The 24,371-nt window shown below is 47.1% G+C and overlaps 2 protein-coding genes across 3 annotated transcripts in view; both read right to left on the reverse strand.

Moving 5' to 3' along the window:
- The window catches only part of DNAJC16 (DnaJ heat shock protein family (Hsp40) member C16), a 32,698-nt gene extending 31,061 nt beyond the window's left edge, over positions 1-1,637 (reverse strand). For both annotated transcript variants that reach the window (XR_009756856.1, XM_061574048.1), the window contains exon 1: positions 1,573-1,637. Coding sequence is in view for 1 of the 2 variants with exons in the window: in XM_061574048.1 (XP_061430032.1) it covers positions 1,573-1,586 (14 nt within the window). In the remaining variant the exon portion in view is untranslated. The remainder of the gene's footprint in view (positions 1-1,572) is intronic.
- Positions 1,638-7,923: 6,286 nt separating this feature from the next.
- The window catches only part of LOC133356418 (endosome/lysosome-associated apoptosis and autophagy regulator family member 2-like), a 34,911-nt gene continuing 18,463 nt past the window's right edge, over positions 7,924-24,371 (reverse strand). The window contains exons 12-23 of the mRNA XM_061573936.1: positions 24,120-24,210; positions 22,894-22,990; positions 21,973-22,110; positions 21,051-21,338; positions 19,139-19,312; positions 18,480-18,660; positions 17,651-17,747; positions 16,723-16,824; positions 15,985-16,111; positions 15,269-15,447; positions 13,170-13,341; positions 7,924-11,689 (exon numbers count right to left, since the gene is read on the reverse strand). Coding sequence (XP_061429920.1) covers positions 11,627-11,689; positions 13,170-13,341; positions 15,269-15,447; positions 15,985-16,111; positions 16,723-16,824; positions 17,651-17,747; positions 18,480-18,660; positions 19,139-19,312; positions 21,051-21,338; positions 21,973-22,110; positions 22,894-22,990; positions 24,120-24,210 — 1,709 coding nt within the window. The 3' untranslated portion in view covers positions 7,924-11,626. The remainder of the gene's footprint in view (positions 11,690-13,169; positions 13,342-15,268; positions 15,448-15,984; positions 16,112-16,722; positions 16,825-17,650; positions 17,748-18,479; positions 18,661-19,138; positions 19,313-21,050; positions 21,339-21,972; positions 22,111-22,893; positions 22,991-24,119; positions 24,211-24,371) is intronic.

A 24,371-nucleotide genomic window follows, 5' to 3' on the forward strand; every position in this document is an offset into this window, starting at 1 on the left:
GTTAATCACTGAGGCTCACAGAGCCAGAACAAGGCTCACACAGGGTTCAGTGTTAATCACTGAGGCTCACAGAGTCAGACTAAGGCTCACACAGGGTTCAGTGTGAATCACTGAGACTCACAGAGCCAGAACAAGGCTCACACAGGGTTCAGTGTGAATCACTGAGACTCACAGAGCCAGAACAAGGCTCACACAGGGTTCAGTGTTAATCACTGAGGCTCACAGAGCCAGAACAAGGCTCACACAGGGTTCAGTGTTAATCACTGAGGCTCACAGAGCCAGAACAAGGCTCACACAGGGTTCAGTGTTAATCACTGAGGCTCACAGAGTCAGACTAAGGCTCACACAGGGTTCAGTGTGAATCACTGAGACTCACAGAGCCAGAACAAGGCTCACACAGGGTTCAGTGTGAATCACTGAGACTCACAGAGCCAGAACAAGGCTCACACAGGGTTCAGTGTTAATCACTGAGGCTCACAGAGCCAGAACAAGGCTCACACAGGGTTCAGTGTGAATCACTGAGACTCACAGAGCCAGAACAAGGCTCACACAGGGTTCAGTGTGAATCACTGAGGCTCACAGAGCCAGACTAAGGCTCACACAGGGTTCAGTGTGAATCACTGAGGCTCACAGAGCCAGACTAAGGCTCACACAGGGTTCAGTGTGAATCACTGAGACTCACAGAGCCAGACTAAGGCTCACACAGGGTTCAGTGTTAATCACTGAGGCTCACAGAGCCAGACTAAGGCTCACACAGGGTTCAGTGTGAATCACTGAGGCTCACAGAGCCAGACTAAGGCTCACACAGGGTTCAGTGTGAATCACTGAGGCTCACAGAGCCAGACTAAGGCTCACACAGGGTTCAGTGTGAATCACTGAGACTCACAGAGCCAGAACAAGGCTCACACAGGGTTCAGTGTGAATCACTGAGACTCACAGAGCCAGAACAAGGCTCACACAGGGTTCAGTGTTAATCACTGAGGCTCACAGAGCCAGAACAAGGCTCACACAGGGTTCAGTGTTAATCACTGAGACTCACAGAGCCAGAACAAGGCTCACACAGGGTTCAGTGTGAATCACTGAGGCTCACAGAGCCAGACTAAGGCTCACACAGGGTTCAGTGTGAATCACTGAGGCTCACAGAGCCAGACTAAGGCTCACACAGGGTTCAGTGTGAATCACTGAGGCTCACAGAGCCAGACTAAGGCACCCTTAGGGTTCTCAGGATTCTGTTATAAACACACGCGTTTAAAGAGAGGGCGCAGCCGACAGTATCCGCCTGGTTACATTGCTATAATGGTAACAACTAGCAGCAGCAACAATAATAATAATAACATCAAGGTTGATATGTTGCTAAGGTTGAATTAGTATTATCAATGACAGCCACCCACACCGCTTGCGCCACCCCCGCTCATCGTTGCCGCGAGCCTCTTCGTTATCTCGGCTCGGTGTGACAGGCGCAGGGAGGACGAAGAGGAGAGAGATAAGAGAGAGAAGAGGAGAGAGAAGAGAGAGAGAAGAGGAGAGAGAAGAGAGAGATAAGAGAGAGATAAGCGGAGCGAGAATGCTCACCTCATCACCTCCATCGCCGCCTTCTCCACCCCCCCCGCGCCCCGCCCCTTGGATCGTCACGTGACCCGCCCCGCCCCTTGGATCGTCACGTGACCCGCCCCGCCCCTTGGATCGTCACGTGACCCCCCCCTCCCCTTGGATCATCACGTGACACGCCCCCCCCCTCTCCCCGTGCCTCGAGCACAGTGGATGCCAGATTAGAGGGTCAGAGCTTTTCTTTATTTTAAACTTCCTTAACCACTCGAGGTTAAATAACATTCGAAATAACATTCGTGCGTCCCGCGGTCTGCCCACTGCTGGATGATGCACGCGTGGTTGAACTTCTTTGGCGCCGTACGTAGTCGAACCGGTTCATTTGACCGTACGTCGTCATCCTGCTTAGTTTAGGGGCCGTCCATAAATGACGTCACGCGATTATGGACGATTTTGACCCACCCCCCCCCCTTCGTCCTACAATGACAATAGTTTAAAGATTTTTGAAGCATGTTTTATTTTCAAAATGGAAATATGGTTTTGGGAGGGAGGGGGGGCAGAGCTTTGTGACGTTATATTTGAGGGGGGGGGGGGTCAAAAATCGTCCAAAATCGCGTGACGTCATTTATGGACGGCCCCCAATGTCTATCAACTGCTGGATTATGTAAAAATGTTTAATTTCTTTCGCACTGTACGAAGCCGAACCGTCTGGGAAGGGGTTTATTTGACCGTACGTCGTCACCCTGCTTAGTTTAGGGATGGCCAAATTCCAAGATTTGTTTGGAGTTTAAGTGGCTGTTGCCCAGTGAAGTAACGAGCGTGGGGGCAAGGGGTGCCATGACCCCCCCCCCCGCCCCTGGTGCCAAAGGCTCTGAGTTGGGGCCCCTTTGACAATCACCACGAGATATGTTTTCAACAGTTTAGTATTGGAAGTAAGTTTTTGTTACGTAAAGAAACGCAATGTGACGTAACAGAATTCGCTTTGAATGGCAGCATCTTGAGTAAAACAACTTTGGACATAGAACTCCGTTTGCTGTGATATTTATTGCATCAGATACGCGTCAATGATATTGCAATGAGGTACTACTACCTGGCTGAAGTGGAGCGCCCCTACAGCGTTAAATGTTCGAGACCGTAATGATGTGATTAGGCGAGAGCCGCGATATGTAACCTAACTAGGTGCGACCGTGCGAGACAAATCAAATATTTGGGCCCCACCTCACCGACTGCTGCACACCCTGAACTGTTAATGTCAGGGGTCCTCAAACTTTTTAAACAGGGGGCCAGTTCACTGTCCCTCAGACCGTTGGAGGGCCGGACTATATTTAAAAAAAAAACCATGAACAAATTCCTATGCACACTGCATATATCTTATTTTGAAGTGAAGAAACAAAACGAGAACAAATACAATATTTAAAATGAAAAACAAGTAAAGTTAAATCAACAAACTTTCCAGTAAAGTTAAATCAACAAACTTGCCAGTATTTCAATGGGAACTATGGGCCTGCTTTTGGCTAATGAGATGGTCAATGTCCGGTTCCATATTTGTCACTGCTAGTCGTAACAAGTGATGCAAGTGTGCATCCGTTAGTCTAAATCTGGTTGGAGATTTCAAATGTTTCATTCTGGAAAAAGTCTGTTCACAGACATAAGTGCTGCCAAAGATGGTTGCCATTTTGAGTGCATGGTTCCTGAGATAAGGATATGTCTCAGAGGGGAGAGATGCATAGAAATTATGAAGGCTGCTTGACTTGAATGCGTCTTTCAGAGAGTCAAAATTCTGCAGTTCAGCCAGTTCCATTTGGTAAATTGTATCCACATTTTCAATGTCAATAGAAAATGGGTTACGGAAAAGCTGTATGTCCTGTTCATGGAGATGAAGCTCTTTAAATCTAAATTGGAACTTCTTTTGCAATTTTTCCAGTGAATCCGCACATGTTTTGTTTGGGAATGCAACCAATGGTTTTTCCGCTAACAGATTTTTAGTTGTGGGGAGATGGCAGAAGTTTTCCTCCTTCACTTGTTTGATGAGGAGGCCTAATTTTACTTCAAATGCTTTGACATGTGATTGCATATCACAGATGAGCTTCCCCTTTCCTTGAAGGTGCACATTGAAACTGTTGAGTAGCTCTGTTACATCTGTCAGAAAGGCAAGGTGCCATTTCCATTCTGCATCATTGAGCTCTGGTACTTCTTTGTTTTTTTAAAGCAGAAAAGCTGTAATCTGTGGAAGTAAGTCATAGAAACGTTTTAAAACTCTCCCTCGACTCAGCCAACGGACTTCTGTGTGATACAGAACATCTTCATAGTCAACATTTAGCTCAGACAGAAATTCCTGAAATTGTCTGTGGTTTAGTGCATGACCTCTAATGAAGTTAACACAAGATACCACAAATTTCATAACAGAGTCCCACTTCAGTGATTTACTACACAGCGGTTGTTGGTGGATGAGGCAGTGTATGGCTATTGGATGAGAATGGTTATGTTTGTCCATCTCTTGGTTAATGCGAGCAATTACTCCTTTCTTAGACCCCACCATACTAGGAGCACCATCAGTTGTCACACTGGCTAGTTTAGCCCAGTTCAGCTCCAAACCATTCACAGTTTGGCAAACCTTTTCATAGATATCCTCTCTTCTTGGTTCTTTCGGTAAAATCACGTAGAAGGGAAGTAATAAAATAATAAAAATAAAATATAATAAAATAATTCTCACGACGTTTAGGCCACAACGCAAGCAGCCGTCCTCAGGTGAAAACCAGGTCTGTCGGGGAGACAGCGTCTGAATGAAACAGCACACGAGCTTGGAGCATATATAAGCTGGGTTGGAAACGGGGGAAAGAGCGCCCTGACAAAAGAATTTGCATATCAAGAGGAATTTTGCATATTTATGGGAAATGCAGGAATGTGATTAGTACTACATATGCAGCACGGGCATATGTAGTACTAATCACATTCCTGCATTTCCCATAAATATGCTAAATTCCTCTTGATATTGAAATTATTTTGTCAAGGCGCTCTTTCCCCCGCTTCCAACCCAGCTTATATATGCTCCAAGCTCGTGTGCTCTTTCATTCAGACGCTGTCTCCCCAACAGACCTGGTTTTCACCTGAGGACGGCTGCTTGCGTTGTGGCCAAAACGTCGTGAGAATTATTTTATTACTTCCCTTCTATGTGACTTTACCGAAAGAACCAAGAAGATGAATCCCTGCAGTCACGAAAGCTTTAAATCGAAAGATATCCTCTCCTGTAGTTGTTCCTTTGATGCTTTGCAGTGCAGCAAGCTCTTCTGTGACTTCGAAATAGTCATTCGTCGCACGAATAAAAATTTGAAGTTGTGCAGAATCACGAACATCATTGCTTTCGTCGAGTGCCAAGGAAAAATAGGAAAGTTTTTTTGTGGAGTTTTGCAAATGCTGATGCAAATTGTCTCCCATTTCTTCAATCCTCCGTGTAATTGTAGGTCCTGAAAGACTCACTGTACTAAATAAATCGGCCTTCTCTGGACACATCTCTTTGGCAACAGAAAGAAGGCATTCTTTAACAAATTCTCCCTCCACGAATGGTCTGCCAGTGCATGCTATTAGCTTGGCAACTTGAAACCTTGCTCGCAGTGATGAAATATTTAGCTGCTTCTGCTTCACAAAACTATTTCGCTGAGTTGTTAATGTATTTTTCAGTTTTAATATTTTATCTTTTCTCACTTCTCCGACCAAACAAGCAAATGTATCTTTATGTTGAGTTTTATAGTGTTGACGTAAATTGTATTCTTTGAACACAGACACTATATTCTGGCATATCAGACACACAGCTCTTTCCTTGTACTGCATGAAAAAATAATCATAAGTCCACTGTTCTTCCTACACTCCGAGTCAATTTTTCTCTTTCTTGACATCATTGTTTCCTAGGGAGTCAAAATTGCTATTAGTAAAATACCAATATATACAGCGCTACAAAAACAATATACCAGCAATAACTTTGCCCACACAGAGACATACAGACTGCACTGCCCATCAATGCAGTCTGATTGGGGGAAACTCCGCCCCCTCTCCCTCTTCCACCAATGACCGTCCTTCTCATGTAGAAAAAAAGTAACAGACAGGCAGCGGCGGCAAAAACACCCGGCGGGCCGGATAAATGTCCTCGGCGGGCCGCATGTGGCCCGCGGGCCGTAGTTTGAGGACCCCTGGTTAATGTCGTCACGCCACTGATCATATGGTCTATCCACACTGCTGGATGATGGGCTCCCCCAATGCCGTGTGGGGTCGAGGAGGGTTATTTGACCATACGTCATCATCCTTCGTTTAGGGATGACCAATTCCAAGATCTTAAATTTTGATTTAAAGCTTTCGTGACTACTTGATATGCAAATTGATATGCAAATTATTTTGTCAAGGCGCTCCTCCCCCCTCCATCCCAGCTTAAATAGTCGCTCCAAGCCTGGGGTGTGTCATTCAGACTCTGTCTTCTCGACAGTCCTGTTCTCCACCTGAGGACGGCTGCTTGTGTTGTGGCCTAAACGTCGTGAGAATTATCTTATGTTTTTATTTTATTATTTCCATTCTACGTGACTTTACCGAAAGTTCCAAGATCTTGTTGGTGTCGATTCCGAAATCGATGGATGTCGTTCCTGTCTGACAAAAGCTTTGTGTCATGTCTGTGGCTAAATATGGACAGTAACAATATTGTAGTGTCAACTGGCTCTGGTAAAGTCGCCCCGATGCCGGGATGTCACAGAGGCAGGGCCACGGGCCCACAACGATCCTGCACGCGGTAAAGGAGGGCATGCCGGACTGATAGGTGAGGAAAGTAATTGGTGGAAAATATTGGTTATGTTGCAAAAACGAAATGGCCACTTGCTGTCTTATGATTTTAATGAGGTGGGTAAAATTGGAACCCTCACCTCACAGCCAGCAGCGTGAACTCTTAGCATACAGATTAGAGAAACATCAAAGTAAAACAAAAACCTCTATTATGGTTGTTATAAAGAGTTCTAAGTATATGAATGCTTTTTTTTACAGATACTTAAGATGTGGTATATTTAGATGCTTTATAAATGCAATTAATATGACTATAAATGGTATGTCATGCAGGTTACATCATTCAAATATTTACATATTGAAATAATTATTTTACAAGTACATAAAGTACATCACATGGGAGATCCACTGATAAACCCATTATAAAATGAGTCTCCTTATGCACGCTGATCAGTCCTGCGAATTAAATATATGCACTTTATTTTTTGTAATACACTGTACAGTACATTTAAATAACACAAATAAAAAGCTTTTTTTTTTTTTCTAAAGCGATGTTGAAAAATATTTGGTGGACCAAAACTTCCATGACATTTACCACAACGAAGACCCAACAAAACTGACCGACTGCGTGTTTTAAGCAGGCCAAAAGACAATCCATTTAAATCTCCACTTTTGAAGTGCACAGCAGCACCTAGAGGCATCACCAACAGGTATCTATCTACACTATGGGAACCTCATTTGCCAGTAAAAATATAATTGTTTTTTTTTTGTGCGCCTTTTGGCGTCATCTGGTCCAACCCATGTGAGACTAGGCTCTAAGGAAAGCTGTCTCGGGTGTGGACCAATCAACTTCAAGGACAGTGCACATTATCAGAGTTATGTCTTTTGTTTGTATTATGACTGCAGGTATTGCGGTCTATGCAAACATGACTCCTTGTAAAAAGGTGTCAGTTTTGTTGCCAGATAGAAGGGTAAGAAACCAATTATCATGTATCTATCTCTGTGCACCAACCAGACAGTGCCTTCAACTCTGCTAGGACCAGATTCCATCTCGCTCTTGCACCGCTGATGAGAGTGGCGTGCTAAAGGCAAATTGTGCTAAGCCCAAATCTCCTCTTTTCTGTCTTATTAATTATAGGTCTTTTATCAACAGACCAAGAGACAAGAATCGAATTGACTTGCATGTGAACATGAGGAAAAATTCACCTGGATTGTGCCCAGTCACCTGATATCTCGGAAGTTAAGGGGCCATCCATAAATGACGTCACGCGATTTTTGACCCCCCCCCCCCCCGTCGTCACACGGCGTCAAAAAGTAAAACCCCCCTCAAATGACGTCACAAAGCTCTGCCCCCCCCCCCCCCAAATAAAAAACATGCTTCAAATCGCTTTAAACTATTGTCATTGTAGTGCGTATTTAATGTGGCGCTGCACTCTGATGTTGTAGGAGAAAACATGAAAAAGTCTATATAATTGAGTAGAACGTGTTGTCTACATTTATTTAAAGTTGCGCATTTTGATGTGACGTCACATTCCTCACCCCCCCCTCGTCACAAATGTCTGACCCCCCCCCCCCCCCAGGTGCGTGACGTCATTTATGGACGGCCCCTAAGCTAGCTTGAGTCTGCAAAGTACTTGCCTTGGCTGCTGACCGTGCAAAAAAAAATGGGTTAAATTATCAGCAATTGCGGGTTTACATTGTCGGCAGCAGATGGCAGTGCAACATCATCAATCGTACGATACTATGCTTCCACGTCCATGCTGATCGGCATTCATCAACCCCCACTGACCTTAGGTATGGTCAAATAAACCCCCTGGCCCACACGTGACGAGGCCTGCATCCAGAAGTGGATTAAACAAAATAATGCACAGTATGTAATTCCATTGTCTGTTCATCTATTGGATTGAGTGAACTAACAAATGCTGTACATCTGTTTTTTTCAATCCACTGCTGGATGAGGGCCCTCCCCATGGCCTCCGGGTCAAAAGGGGTTAATTTACCGTACTTTACCGTGCTTGTCAGCGTGAGTCGGCAGCATAGACATGGGGGCATATAAGTACAGTGCTGTACAAGAATGTATTGTGTTGCATTACCAAGCCATATGGCAATGTTTGTGCATGGTGGTCACTCACCCAAGCAATATATCCATTCTCAAGCCTGCTTAGCTTCCGAGATGAGGCGAGATCGAGTACATTCCGGGCGATTTGGTCATACGTGGAGCCCAAATCTATATAATATGGTTATAGCCTTGCCTCTCTAATGACATCTCACCGTTTACAGGCCCTGAAGGAATTACGCTAGAAACTGACCCAGAAAACAAAATCTGTTATAGCAATTTGCAAAAATTCAGGATCGCACGGCTTGAAAGGCTTGGCTGCCTTGTGGCCAAACCAGGCTGCTACACATATAGTCATATTTATAGAGATGATAATCATACTTAACATTTAACAAAGCACCTTTCTACAAGGCACTCAATGCACTGTATATCACAAACACTGATTAAATTAAGTTATTACATCGTTGGTCTCAGGCAGGGGTGGGGAACGTCCGGCCCGCGGGCCGTATGAGGCCCGCAAAATCATTTGGTGGCCCTGCCAAGGCAACTGCAGGCTGGACTCGAAATTCAACAAATCTAGGAGCAAACCTGGAAAAGCAGTTGCGAGTAGCAACATCATTAATACCAGCTAACATCACACGCCTCGCCAAAGAGAAGCAGTTCTAGCCCATCCCATTAGGGGTGAGTTAATTAAATGTTTGACCAAATATAACAGGCTAATTTTTAAGTTGATAATTTTGTATGGCCCGCGAATGATGTTATAAATATCCAAATGGCCCTTGGCAGAAACAAGGTTCCCCACCCCTGGTCTAAGGGGAGGAAAAACTAAGTTTTGGCTGGCTGTGACCAAATTTCATCTCGGAAGCTAAGCAGGTTTGAGCCTGAGCATTTCTTGGATGGGTCACCACGAGGCGTTATTTTTTGGATAATGGGAAACAATACAAATGAGACGACACGCATGACACAAAGCAGAATCGTTTTTAAATCAAAACGCAATCCCCCAAAGCCTCAATTCATCAAATAAATTGGGCGATAAATCATTAAAATGCCAACTTTTGATACTTCACGGAAACCTTTAATCAACATACATGGTAAATCATGCAGCAAAGTACCAAGTGACGATGAAGGGACAACGCGTTTCAATGGGCACTCACCTGGCTAAGGATATTTAACGATGACAAGGCAGTGCTCATGAAGTACGGTACTCAAACATCCCGATACTGCCCAGTCACAACTTAATCACAGACTCCTGCCTATCGTTTCACTACGAGTTTTGAGTCGCACATTACTGAAACCATAAGCAGGGCGATGATGAAAACACGTAAATTCAGATGCTTGAGCCATCTTCATGATAAATATAATGAGCAAGAGGTAGTGGTCATATGCTCTTCATAGCCCTGCCCTTAGTGATGACAATTCCACATTCACGCGGCAGGGACAAGTACATTCACAGGAAAATCACTTAACTTCCCACAGGGCAGTACTCGCAGAATAACGGACTGCACTGAACCCTTACCCGCATTTACCAATGCCACCCGGCCATCATTCTCAATAACTGCTCGCATGTCATTGCCGAAAGCTGTAAAAATAACATCCAGGCGGTCTCCCTGAATTTTGACTCCTTACTAAAACAGCCTGCGACGTTACAGGGAGTGTGCCTGAAATTCTCGGGTGAATGGCCTGAATCATGTTCAGTGTTGACTGCAAAAGGGCCCTAGACCACCTAGGAATGCCCTGGGAATCATCGGTGCTGCCTTGGCTGCTCAGGGTGTCGTCCTTGGGGCTCGTTGGCATTGTTGTTTTTGCTGGGGCCTGGGGCTGTATCGCAGAGATGCCCTCTCCTCTCTCCCCCGTGTGTCCCCCGTCTTAACCTCCTGCCCCTTCCTCCACGTCTACCAAAATGCTATAAGCTTAATTTTTGTCAAGTGTCTTGAGATACGACTGCTTTAGACACGCCACATACAATGAAATTGTCGTTTTATACACATTCACAACTAAAGTTCAACTCTAACAACTTTAAATAACACACACAAGTGCAAAACATAAATATTCACAGATTGTATGACAACAATAAATAAATCACATTCAGAAATACAAATAACTGCTGATAAAAAAAAGTTCAAATATTTGTCGAGAGAAATATGTAAAAATAACGTTTTATGGTCAAGACAAAGTCAGCAAATAAAGATGTGACGTCTTCTACATCTGTACGAGGTGATGCATTGTCACAGGGGACAGCTACGAAATTGGCCACCCAGTGCGACTCCTGGCCATGGCTAACGTCAACGGCGAGTGACATCAGACACCGGTCCTGGGCTGCCACCACCACAACCACTTACTTCCTCAACCTGCACTGGCCAGCGTGGTGAAGTATGGTCAAACAACCCCACGACTGACATGGCTTTTGATAGACCTTCATCCCATCCAGCATTGGATTTTCAAAGGGCTGTAACTTAGTATTGTTACATCTGCATCGGTAATCTAGACTTTTCGATTCTGAGTGCAGTATATTTAATGGCGGACATACTGTATTCTCCAGATTATAAAGACACACATTTTCCCTCTAATTTACAGCAAAAGTTGGGGGTGCACCTTATAATCTCATAGCTCATTAGATTCCTCCAGTCTAAATAAAAATTGGTTCTGAATCTGGTACGCGTGCGTTTGTGCATGCGTGCGTCCATATTTCTATAACTTTACTGACACAGGGCACAGGTTATGGTGGTGTGTCTTACTCTCCGGAGCAGCTTGCAATCCGGTGAGAAAACGGAATGTTGCGTCTATGAATGGGCGAGTGCACATGGGGTGCTACCTGCAGTTGAACGCTATCCTTGATGTAAGCGACCGCACAAGAACAGCAAACCGCCAGCGCTCCTCTGCGTCGCGAGACGGCGAAAGCCAAGCTACCACGCAGATATGGTGCAAAATCTCACTCAACTAAGAGCCGCATGGGTCATCACACTGTGGAGGACGCCGACGCCATCACTTCACCGACCGGTGGCCCTTTTGACTCGGTGCCCACTGGAGGCAATGTGGAATTTCCAACACTGATTCAGGCCCACCGAGTAAGATACACACTGCGCAGTGCTTGACTGAGCAAAAGGGATACTTTGAATGGATTCTGGGTGGCTCCTGTTGAGTCCACACTGATGGGAGATGCGGTACTTTTGGTTTGAATGTAACGAGAGATGGGCGATATGGAACGAGAGACAGGCTGGGTCCCACAGTTGTGGGCTCTTTTGTGTGGAGTGTTCATGCTGCCGCCGGCTATATTGGGCCCTGACTGTGGGAAGTCTTCAGCTGCACCGATTCAAAGTCGTTGTCTTTGTCCTGTGAACAGAAATTACGAGTTACGATAACAGTTATGCCCACATTTCGTAAGTAACTGTTTTTCTCCTTCACATAAAGCTTTGTTTCTTCGATACCATTCTAAGAAAATGGAACCAAAAGCTGAAAAGTGCGCAAAGATACGTCGTTGAAATGTGCGCACTTGGTATTACACCAGCAGGATTAGATTTGAGAACACATGCAAGTTCGAGACATCATATTGACCAGTAAGAAGTCGTGCCTTTGGCAGGATATAAACTGAACTAAACTATTTTTTATTTTACCAGGTAATGCCCACTGAACTATACAGCTATTTTTCAGAAGCGACCTGGCCACAAATTATAGATCAACAAAGTGTCTTATCACGTGGAAATTTCAAGCAGCCAAATACTCTAAACGCATGTGGAGGGAAAAACCAGAGGGCCCGGAGAAAAGTCTACGTGACCACAGTGAGAAAAATGCAAACTCCAAATATTCAAGCATCAGGGTCGGGATCAAACCCACAACCTGCTGTTTACCAGGCGAGGTAGTTAACATCTCAACACCGTCACACATATGTCATTCCACGGAGAAAGGAATGATGGCTTAGTGGCAGAGGTCGCTAACGGGTTTTGATTCCTTACCCATACCCGTACCCGGCCGCACCAGGGTCGCAAACCGGTACCCGTACCCGGCCGGGTAGGGTACGGCTACCCGTACCCATACCCGATACCCGGCCGGGTACGGGTAGCCGGGTATCGGGTAGGGTACGGGTATCGGATACCTGATTATGACCTCTGGGATGAAGCCATGTTGCAGGCGCGGGTGGGTTGATTCTAGGAACTTGAATTGTGAGAAGAGACAAGACGTTGGGAAATGAGTGACAAACGGTTACTCACCAGTGACTCATGGCCTACCTGTACCCGGCTGCACCAGGGTCGCAAACGGGTACCCGTACCCGGTCGGGTACGGGTAGCCGGGTATCGGGTAGGGTACGGGTATCGGGTACCCGATTGCGACCTCTGCTTGGTGGTCGACACTGAGGACAGAGTGGCCATCCGCCATGGAGAAGGAGCAGAGAAACCAGTTCGTGTGCGGCACGCTAGGTGGAGGGTTACGTCTCTGCACCGCGAGAAATGACGATGGCTTTGCGAGGGCACCTCATCCGGTCGGCAATTGATCATGGCTCTCACGACACCGACGACCACAGCTGTTTGTCACCTGATGAAGCTAGTTGTAATTATTGGCGGAACGTCGTACTCGGATTGTAAATATTGTGGCTTGGCTCTCCAACACACCGGTGTGATGTACTCGTAACGAATTGTCATGTTCTGTTCACGTGACAACCCTTACTAATTGGCTGTGTCGAGTGGTGGCGGGTTTAACGACACATTTATATATTTACGCGATCTAACCCAAAAAAAACCTCTATTATGAGCGAGACTTATGTTCGCGTTATGGTACACCCCTTGCACCGGGTGATGTGCCTGCATCAGGAACCCACCTTCCTGCCCATGGCCTTGAGCTTGCCGAGCAGCGACCGGGTGCCGTTGTTTGATATGAGAACCTCGTCCTCCATCTCCTCGTCCTCCATGACGCCGCAGCTGTCTGCCACGGGCAGACCTCCGTCCTTGGTGCCGGTGCTCATCACCAGCCGCGAATACTTGTGCTCCAGCCTGCAGACGGAAAAGGTCGCGTCGTAAATTCACGTGGTGGTGGGGGGGGGAGGGGCAGTTCAGAAATAGAATATTTATTTAGACTGGAGGAATCCGATAAGCTATAAAGCTCTTTTTCACAGATGTCCAGTAGGGGCGGGTCAGAACGTAACAGCAACAAACGAATCAAAAACACGATTTGAGTGCAAAGAATAGGAGAGGTAAACACTATCGCTTAAAAATATACAAATACAGTCATAGCTCGGTATACGACCGCTTTGGAATACGTCGAATTTGGTATACGTCGTGTTTTGACGAGAGAAAAAATGTCTTGGGATACGACGTCTTGCTTGGGATACGACGCGCTTGCTAGAACTTGTATGGGTCGGGATGAGTCACCGCGTAGACCCCGTTCACGACTGAAACAAAGCGCCGCTCCTCAGTCTGCCTGTAGATCTCGTTCAGTGCACAACCCTTGCTATAACTCTGTGAATTTTCACGTGTTTTTGTCATTTTAATTTATGTATGCATTTTAGTAATAAGTAGTGTCTAAATTATTTTATACAACCTCATTAATGTATAATATGCCATATAAAATCAAATTTCTCATACTCTGGAACGGATTATTTCCTTTCCTTTATTTCTTATGGGAAAAATTCGTTTGGTATACGTCATTTTCGGTATAAGTCCTACCTTCTGGAACGAATTAACGACGTATACCGAGGTACCACTGTACAACTAAATAATGTTTTATCTTACCAGGTAAAGCCCACTGAACGATTAGCTTTTTTTCGGAAGCAACTTGGCCACAAATGATTGCTGAACAAAGTGGCTTATCATGTGTGGGGCGCTCTTAGGGATAGCAACCAGCCAACAATGTCACCTTAACCCTTGTTCCTAAACGCCAACGCTGATAACACCGGGTAGTTGGAACAAAAACAGCGGGCAAATTTAAGGGTGAATTGCCCCCAACCACTTGCCCCACCCCGTCACTAACACGAGACTAAATGGGAGCCCATTTACAGCTCGTTATTTTGTGTATTGAGCATTCAAGACTTCATATTAAAACGCAAATAGTATATGATATTAAGATATGAAGTTTTTAAAAAATGCAAATGTAACTGCCCACCTCCCACCCTTCTTTCTCCCTCACCTCTAGCAGGTTTATTTTACGAAAGGTTCAGCCAGCCCTCTGACATCCCAACAATTAGCTCCGTGAATAAGCTGCAACGTCGGGCAGTGTGTCAAGTGTCGGAAAGTGCCACCCGTCGAACATTTGAATGAAGAGAATCTTTAAAAATAAAAGCAATACAAGAATTTGGTCTGGAGGTGTGATGGAGTGGTACTCTACTGCAGTTACTGTAGATTCCAGTATCAAAACTGAAAGATAAAATTCACACCCACTGGGCATCAAACAGATTTTTATTTATAAGAGCATTGTATTTCACAAATACAAACAAGACAGAGATCCCCCATATAGCCTTTAATAGACTGTTGGGGCAAGTGCTGTGGAGCAAGCGCCTATGAAGGTCGGCACGACACACAGGGGGATGGGTGATCAAGACCACGCCTGGCCACCTTTATCTCCCAAATGCAGATGTTTTTACACACTGCACCAGGTACTCATTTAAGGGTGATTCGACCTAGGGGAGGCCCAGGGGGGTGGCGCTTCGATATTTGTCACTGGTGTTGCCCATGAATAAGAATCATAGCACAGCGTGCTGACCGCTACACTCCCGCACAAAAACCCCTGTGTTGCCCTAAAAGACTGTTGGGACAAGTGCTATTAGCAAGCACCTATGAAGGCTGGTATGGCACACGAGGGGCTAGGTGGCCAGCACCACACACAAAGATCCCCTGTATAGCCTTAACACGAACACCGCAAGAGCAAGTGCTGTTAACACACACACAAAATAAAAAGCACGGCTGTTCTAAAAGGTCAGCGTACCTTTGATTTTTCTTCCAGAAGTGGCAGATCAAGGCGACGAGAAGACAAGCGGTGAAGGTGGCGATGGACAGGCCGACCTTTAACCAAAAGCCGATGAGCTCGCACGCGACCTCCAGCTCTGCGGGGAAGCGCACGCCGTCCCGACAGATGGCAGTCTCCCTCAGCACATAGTGCTTCTTCTACGAGGGCACGCGGGGGGGGGGGGGGGGGGAGGTGGGGTGGGGAAACAGGGACCACATTGGCAGGGCACGTCAAGCGCGAACGTAATGCACGCACGCAATTGATGTAAAACTATTGAAACTATATTTTATTTGACCAGGTAAGGCCTAATGAAGTGACTTATCATGTGGAAATTAGTAGCGGCCAAATACTCTAAACGCAAGTTTCTAAATGTGGAGGGAAAACACAAGGACCCGAAGAAAAATCCACGTGACCATGGGGAGAACACGCAAACTCCAAATGTACAGGCGTCAGTGTCGGGATCGAACCCATGACCTCCTGTATATCAGGTGAGGTAGTTAACATCTTTCCAGCGTGGCGCCCACGCATTTTGCAGGGGCGGTCAAACCACGGCTCCAGAGTCGCGGTGTGGCTCCTGGGAAGTTTAAGCGCGGCTCATATTGGGGACGCAGCCAGGTTTTAACTTTTCAACGTCACTTTATTCGGATAGGGGATTAAATCCACGCAAAAGCCCCCAAGGGGCGAGCGTCGCGTGCCTGGATGCCGTTGACACAGCTGCCGATGATCTCGCGGTAGTCGCCCTTGGAGCAGAGCGGGCAGGCCTGCCGACTCTCCCACAGGAGGTGGAAGCTGCAGCCATCACACGTCCCCTCCGGACACTTGCTGCGTCATAAAACAAGGAAAGAGAAAACATGCCTCGATGCTCATTTGAGCAGAAGGTCGCTTTGAATGGCTTAGACTGGTCCTGCTTGTGTACTTTAGCTGTTGTATTTAATGTTCTTGGTGACAAATTGCCTCCGTTGACTTATTTAAGAAGCAATGGTAACAGCCTACTGAAGTATAGAGTCACTGTTAATTGTATGAATTGTTTGTAATCAATTGAGTGGCACACTATCACGCTAGGTCACGAGTTAAATATCTGGACATCCATGAACCCGTAATATTATCTGTTGGGGGTTAAAAATGAATAGGAAGGCATTCGTTGTCAACGTTTTGTCTCGTGGAGACAATGAGTCCCTGTCATAGCAATGCATAATTTCCCCAGACTTAAAAAAAACAAAGACCCCTTCAAACATTTTTTGGCAAACATCCCAATGCAAGACCCCCCACCACCCCGTGTCTTGAGACCCAGGGAAGGCTCTCCGTGGTTTAATAAATCACGTTTCATCATTGGCCCCTGTCAATCTAACATCAGTTATTACTGCTCAGTGACTGAGTATGCAAAATACAGAGAGTTTGACTTTGCAATTGTGTGACTGAGACTGCATCCGTACCTGGGCAAAGACACCACTCCTTTTCCGGGCATCTGCAGGTTGCACCGGAGTTGGATGCTTGAGGCTCGTCCAGTCGGGCATGACGAGGTATAATCTGATGATCTATTCAAGCACGTCCGCACGTAGTTTTCAATGCATTCGACACCATCACCGTCATTAGTCATTATCGATCCACTGCACTGCTGGATGAAGGCCTCCCCAAGCTATCGTTAACTTTCGTGGTCCTGCAATGTAACAATCCACGCAGCACCTGTACACTCCTCTATGGGACGTCTGCCTAAAACATTACCAAGCTGCAGCATTTACAAAATTCCTTGGCACGTGTTGTGACGGGTACTGCAAGATCCGACCATGTACGTCCAGTGCTTGCCGAGCTGCATCTGATTCCGGTTGCCGAACAAATACACTAAGGCCACACTCATTACACAAAAAGCGCTTGCCACAAATAAACCACAATACCTTGTTGATCTCGTCAAAGAGTATAAACTGTCACGTGAACTCTGGTCATCCTCGCAGCGACTTTTTGCTTCTACGGCCGTCTGGAATGCTCTTCCTTCCGATATTAGGAAGCCACTGGAGCTATGCACTTTTAAATATAGATTCAAAACTAATTTTTTTAGAACTGCTTTTTGTGTTTAGTTTGTTGCCTTCCTCTCACACCTCCGATTATCACGGTTGGCTACGTACGGTGCAAAAGAAGGCCAACATGCATATTCATACACAGCCTGAGTGGCCAGCGTATTGAAGTATGGGCAAGTAACTCTCACGACCAACACCATAGGGAGAGGGACCCTAATCCAGCGGTGGATTGACAGAAGGCCTGGACAGGGATACACGCAAACACGAGATGCGCAGAGTGTAAACTCGTAAAGCCTTTTGGGCTGGCTTCGCATACCGACACGGAGGCTCGGGGCCTTCTGAACGTCACCTGAAGTAGAAGACGACGTCTGGCAGGTCCTGCACTGTGTCCGGAAAGAGCGTGGGGTCGGCCGTGATGTTGTCCAGGACGCGCCGGATGCTCACGCCTACAGCATAAGCACCGCAAAGAGAGTTCTTCGCCACATCTGTGCAACCCCCTGACCCTTGATGCCCCCAAAGCGTTGGATTACAGGACACGTGCAAAGCCACCTACCCCCCGGCAAATCAGGGTAAATGAGGGTATAGTAGGCCCCGGGTAACGTTTTTAATCCATTCCACGAGAAATACTGTGAATCGAAATAAACTGTTAATCGAATTCACTTCTAGGTTAAAAAATAAGTAAAAAATCACTGAGTCTGCAAGAGAGCTGTTTCCACTCCCAAAACCGAAAACAAAGTAAACAAAGTCAGTTGAGGTCTAAACACTCATACATAGGCGTCGCTGATTGGCTGAGGCACACTCAGCCCCACTTATGAGCGCTCGGATTGGCCAAAATTGGCGACCTGCGTTCATAACATAAACATACCGTTAATTATAATTTTTTACATCAAGTCAAAACCATGGGAGTCCTATGGGAGGCAAAACGTTAACAAAAAAAAACGTTAACTGATGTCACTGTTCACCGAAAGACGACTGTATTGATATTGGCTAAGGGCACGCAGAGGCTGCAATTTATCCTCATTGATTTAGTGGGATACATCTATACGTGGCTAGCCCTTCTTTCCGATGAGACGTTACACGGTTGGTGGGACCTCTTCAATACAATTCCCCAGCCGAGTATTTGCCTTCCGTGTACGCGCAAGAAGGAACCGGCCGTATCAGTTGGGGCGCCGTTTTACCTATGATCCTGTCGGCGAGGCTGACGGGGTGCGTGGACAGCATGGCGCGCGCGCCCATCAGCTTGGTGGGCATGAGCGTGGAGAAGCAGACATGCGCCATGACCTGGCTCTGCCCGCTCAGGTCAAACTGCAGCAGGTGGCTCGAAGTGACGTTATCGGCGCAGAGCGCCAGCTCCCGGGCCTGCACAAACGCCACACGCGAACAGCACCTCCCGGTCAATCGCGTACTGGGTGCACCTCGCCGTACACACGTACATGTGGAGTCCGCTCCCCTGCCACCCCCACCACTTTGTCAATACACATTTATGCAGACTCGTGAATCTATTGTTCTTATCTTCGGCACGTAAATTACTGTACTGGAATCTATGCAGCAATCATCACCCCCTACTACAAAGACTTGGCAGGGGAGAGGTAAGAGAGTGCGTGCAGGGGAGTAGAGTGAGACGAGAGAGGCGAGGTAGGAGAGTGAGTGGAGGGAGTAATGTGAGACGAGAGAGGAAAGGCAGGATAGTACGTGTAGGGGAGTCAAATGAGATGAGAGGGGAAAGGTGGAAGAGTGCGTGAAGGGGAGTAGAATGAAATGAGTGAGGGGAGAGGAAGGCGGATGTGAGTCCACGGAGGATTGCGAAGGCGGTGACTGTACGTACGCCCTCACTTACTGGGCCGCCGCACAGGCTGATGTTGAAGTGGTGGTAGTACGAGGTGCCCTTGGCGGTGAAGCTGGGGTGGCTGGTGACCGACGCGATCTCCCGGAGCTCTGAAAAGTCGTAGGCGTACGGCACGGCATCATGGCGCCAGGAGAAGGTGCAGTTGCTGTAGCAGTACGACCGGTCCTGCAAGCAGAGCATACTTTAGCAAGAAACCATGGCAACGGAGTTTGTGTTACACTTGGCTTGGGAAAAAAAACCTGCCGAAATGTATTAACAAATATTCAAATTAATGGAATCCCGCGGGGGTGAGGGGGGAGGTGAGGAGGGAGTTGGGCATAGGGTTGAGTGGTCTCTCGCCCAAGAGGACGTAGTATTGATGGAGATGGAACGATGAAATCCACTTGCGTGTGGATTGTTACAGGAATCCGAGGTATGGTGACAACTCGAGGGAGGCCTTAATCCCTCAGTGGAGTGATTGTGACTAACCCACATACTCCTCCTCCTGTCTCTCATAGAAACTACACCACTGATGAACGATCCTGTTCACGTGAATATAGTGTACCGTCGCATGTCTGACCCATTGGGGCCTGAGGCATAGGCGGATATGTGAAAAGGTCAGATATTTTTACAATTAGGGTTACACTAACAAGTCCACTGGACAAAAATAAACTGCAAACTACTCTCTGTCCTTTAGAAATGAGCAAATTTACACGAGATTGAGAATACATGACTGGACATGAAATTGCTCGGATTTGTGAACATCTGTGGAAACTCTGATTATATCACCAAGGACAGATGACTGCACTGAGTGTGGGTGGTTAATTGGTTAGGGCGGATATGTGATGGTCGGATATGCGGGGGGCTTAATGTCAGCCGGAACAGTCCAAGATGCTGTTCCGCGAATTATTTTCAAGCCCAGCCACATCCGTCTCGCTTTATGATGAAGAAAATGATGTACATGTCGTTCAGGACAGTACTGATATTGAACTTCCTTGTCTTTAAGATCAACGGTCCTTAATGAGGATGCGCAGATGTCCGACGTCAAATCACGCGGCGCAAGGGACGTCAGCCCATCAGCATTACGGAAAATATAACGTGAGAAATTGAGCCCTGGATACACGACATTGTACTGTTACGGAAGGAGGAGTGTTGATAATAATAATTTCAACTGTAACGTGCCGCCACCGCACAGTATTCACACTTTTGGAGACAGAAAACGACTCGGGGGCATGAGGGGGAAGCACAGACAAGCGGGAAGACAGCCACATGGCGAGCCGGCGCCAACAACTGCCCCAGCTCCACGGTCACCTATGCATCAAGGTTTTATCGGCCAATTAATAAGTGCTTACATGTGGGAGGACACCAGAAGATCTGGAGAAAACCCACGCGTACGAGGGGGAAACACTCTATCCCGTACAGACGGAATAGGTGGGAGGTCCACATATCTGCTGTACAGCCTTCTGCTGGCGAGCCAGGGGTACGGCTCAACGACGCCCACGCGAAGGGAGTTCCGCAACATTCGTCCAGAGATCCACACCAAACCTCGCTGCTGCCTCCACAGGCACGCTGGATTTACAGGCAGCGACATGCAGCAGCAACGTAGGGCACCACGGTAGCGAGATATTAACTACCTCGCCTGGTATACAGGGGATCGTGGGTTCGATCCCAACCCTGACGCCTGTTGCATATTTGGAGTTTGCGGTGTCTCTCCCCCGTGGTCGCTTGGATTTTTCTCCAGGTCCTCCGGTTTTACCCTCCACATATAGCATTAACGTTTAGAGTATTTGGCTGTGATAAATTTTCACGTGATAAGCCACTTCGTTGAGCTATAATTTATGACCAGGTCGCTTCTCAAAAAGAGCCCCAACTGGTAAAATAAAAAACAGTTTAGTTTAGTACACGCCACCGGTGATGGCCTCACCGGCGAGCTGACGGTGCCGGGCCCGCACCGCACACACGCCGCTTCTCCGCTCAGCCTCGACGCGCCGAGCGCGGTGCCGGCGGGGCAGGCGCGGCACGAGCTGCTCTGGCGGTGGACGAAGTGGCCGGGAGGGCACGCGACGCACGCCGCACCGCCGAGGGACAACGGCGACGATAGCGATGGAGGTCCCAGGGCGCAGGGCCGGCAGCGCGAGGCGACGCCGTCCAGCGCGCCAGTCACCTCCACCGAGAAGATCTGCGCAACGTCCCTGTGGAACTTGCGTCCCGTCTGGATGGTGGGGAGGGGGGGAGAGTCGCCATGCGGGAGGGCGAATGGGTCGCTGTACGGCCAGGACCGGAGAGAAAACCGCGCAACTTGTCACGTATAAAACTATAAGAGTGCCTCTCAAATGCTTTCACTCTCGAATATAAAATAAGACACATGGGAAAGGTAGCCAATGTTAAATAACCAAAATATATAAATTTTTATAGCCACAAAAACCTACGTGTTGCATAAAACTATCATTCTTTAAAAAAAAATGTTTTTTTAACTACGCCAAGCACCTCCAGGAAAATCCAGGAACTCAAAATAAAGTTCCACAAAGTCAGAATAACCGCATCACCTGATCTTGCTTGTTAAACAATCGTCATGACCTCACAGGAACCATCCATCAGATGTAAAATAGATAACAACCAGAACAAATAACTTTACTCTAATTTGATTCGAATGTATCTGGGCCAAGTGATTACAAATTACACTGCAATATGCACAATAACTTCTCGCAAACGAATATACCCGCCCCGTAGCAGGATAACCTTCATTGACGGCGCGGTGCCAAGTGGCGGAGACACGTGCAGCGAGATTGCCTGGGCTTTGCGCTGCGTGAACACGGAGCACAGCGTAATCGTAGGCTGGGGGATACCCGCGAGAGAGGCACCGCCGTGCGCTGGAAGGCCCAAGTGAAGGTGAGCGACTCGTTGCGCGTCACGATGTGCCGGTAGGCCTGCCTGGGCTGAGTCCCGCGCCACGACTCCACCACCGCCGTCTTCTTCCCCATGTCCTGGCGAGCAAGCGGGCCGGGTGTATGGCAAAGCCATTGGGGGGAAAAAAGTATCCGTTTGATCACTCAAGTGTCGTGGTGAATGAATTATACTTGTCAGTGATTAGAGCACAGAGCTCACACTTTGAATGTTGTGAGTTTCAATAAAATAAATTCCGCCAGTAAATGAGAGCACATTGCCCCAATAATCGGTTCGTTCCACTGGCTACCAATCCTGTACCAGATCAATTTTAGGATCACACTCACTGCCTTCATACTTCTTTACCTCTCAATCTACTACCATCCACGAGTTCTACCTCTCCCCTCTCATTCCACTCTGCTCCCTTCCACGCACTCTCCTATCTCTCCCCTTTCATCTCACACATTGAAAACCGGCCACATTGATCACAGGATTTCCCAAAATGCAAACCAGTGCAAAAATTATGATTTGCATATATGCACATGAAGTTTGCCCTGCCAGCTGTCTGTCGCCTTCCATACTACTAAGTATTGCACAGCGTTTCATGAACCACGCACACGTATGATATTTCTAAACTTCTCCAGTGTGAAATTGCCATGGCATCTCATATTGCGTTTGGGGCGCTCAATAAGATGCCTCGAGAAATGGTTCAGTAATATGACATTCAGGGGCTGTTCTTTGACACATAACTACATCAACGATCACAGCTAGAGTTCCAAATGGGAAATTTGTAGTTTCATAACAAGACACTTAAGGCACAATTCTGGAATGATTGCAGATTTTTCATAAACCTAACAAGTAAATGATGCGGCCATGCCTCTCACCAGCATAAAGTGGAGCTCACAATCCGCCAAGCACTGCATCTCAAACACAAACGTGATGCTCGCTATGTCCGACTGCCCGGCGCCGAAGCTCGGAGTCCTGAAACGCAAACACGGATCAATGTCTCTACTTCCGGTTGTCCACCGCGTCTCTCTCCGCTCTCCTGTCGCCCTGCACTACAGCTCATGGTGGAACTCTCTGCAGCAGCAGCAGCAGCATCAGCACAACTCACAACCTCCTCCTCCCCTATACACCAAGGACCAGGACCGTCACTGGCGGGCGTCATTTCTCCATGGTAGCCCCCTCCATCTGGAACACAGTGATCATCGTCCCACTGCAAATTTGCAGCAGCATCAGTCAATCCACATCGACTTGGAAGAGACACTTGAAGGCCCCACCTCTCTCGCCTGGCTCTCGACGTACACCGAGCTTAGCTCTGTGCCTCAAGAGTCATGGTCACTTATGTCCGTGAAATAGTAAGCAGGTTACATTTGAATTTGTATTACTATCGTCATCATCATCAGCCATGATCAATCCTCTGCTGGATTAAGGTCTTCCTAAGCTATTGCCATCTTTTACAGTCACGCGAGATAGATATTGGTGAGTATAATGTACCAACGAGTCCTAATAAGAACGAAACCGATCCACGGTTGTCTATCATTGCATCACATTTTCTCAAATTAGTTTTTTTCTAAGTGTTCAAAGACAAGAGGACCACAATGCACTTCTTCGGGAAGTGCTGATGGGTTTATTTTTTGCATAATGCACACATGCAGTGTTTTTAACATGTGCGTATATGTGCATTGTTTAAAATGTACTGCATACATGTACCTATGTTGACCTTAATTCGCACCTTACGTAGCCAACAGTGCGAATCGGATTTGTGGGGGAAGGACAACAAACTAAACACAAAAACAGATGAGTTTTAAATCTAGATGATTTAAAAGTGCATAGCTCCAGCGGGTTCCTAATCTCGGAAGAGCGTTCGGGACGGCCGCGGAAGCGCATCCGAAAGCGCGCAATTCAGTGACCGTCTTTGTTCGATGGCTAGCCAAAAGCCGTACTTAGTACGTATGTATATATGCTGAACTTCTTTCGCACCGTACGTAGCCAACCGTGCAAATCGGAGGTGCGAGTACGGTTCATCCACCGGGTGATGAAACCTGTTGATCACATCGCTTGGTTGGAACACGCTGCCTGCTGGGCCGTGGCCGGGTGGGACCGTCACCTGAAGCCTGCGACGTGAAGGAAGAGGATGAGGTAATCGTCATCATTACTGCCAGCCCCACTGTAGATGTGGTCTCCAGCCACCTCCCAGCCTAGGAGGGGGGGGGGGGGGTTAAGGTCAGAAACATAATCATCACCGTTATTTTCTTCATCGTGATTACCACCATTATCGACACCTTCATTCACACCATCGTCATAGTTACCATAATTGTGATTGTAGTGTACTAATTCACAGACACTAGTTGGAGGTAGT

The sequence above is a fragment of the Lethenteron reissneri genome, chromosome 54, assembly GCF_015708825.2.
Source record: "Lethenteron reissneri isolate LAM-NWPU_2019-01 chromosome 54, ASM1570882v1, whole genome shotgun sequence".
In the NCBI taxonomy this organism is placed as follows: Eukaryota; Metazoa; Chordata; class Hyperoartia; order Petromyzontiformes; family Petromyzontidae; genus Lethenteron; species Lethenteron reissneri.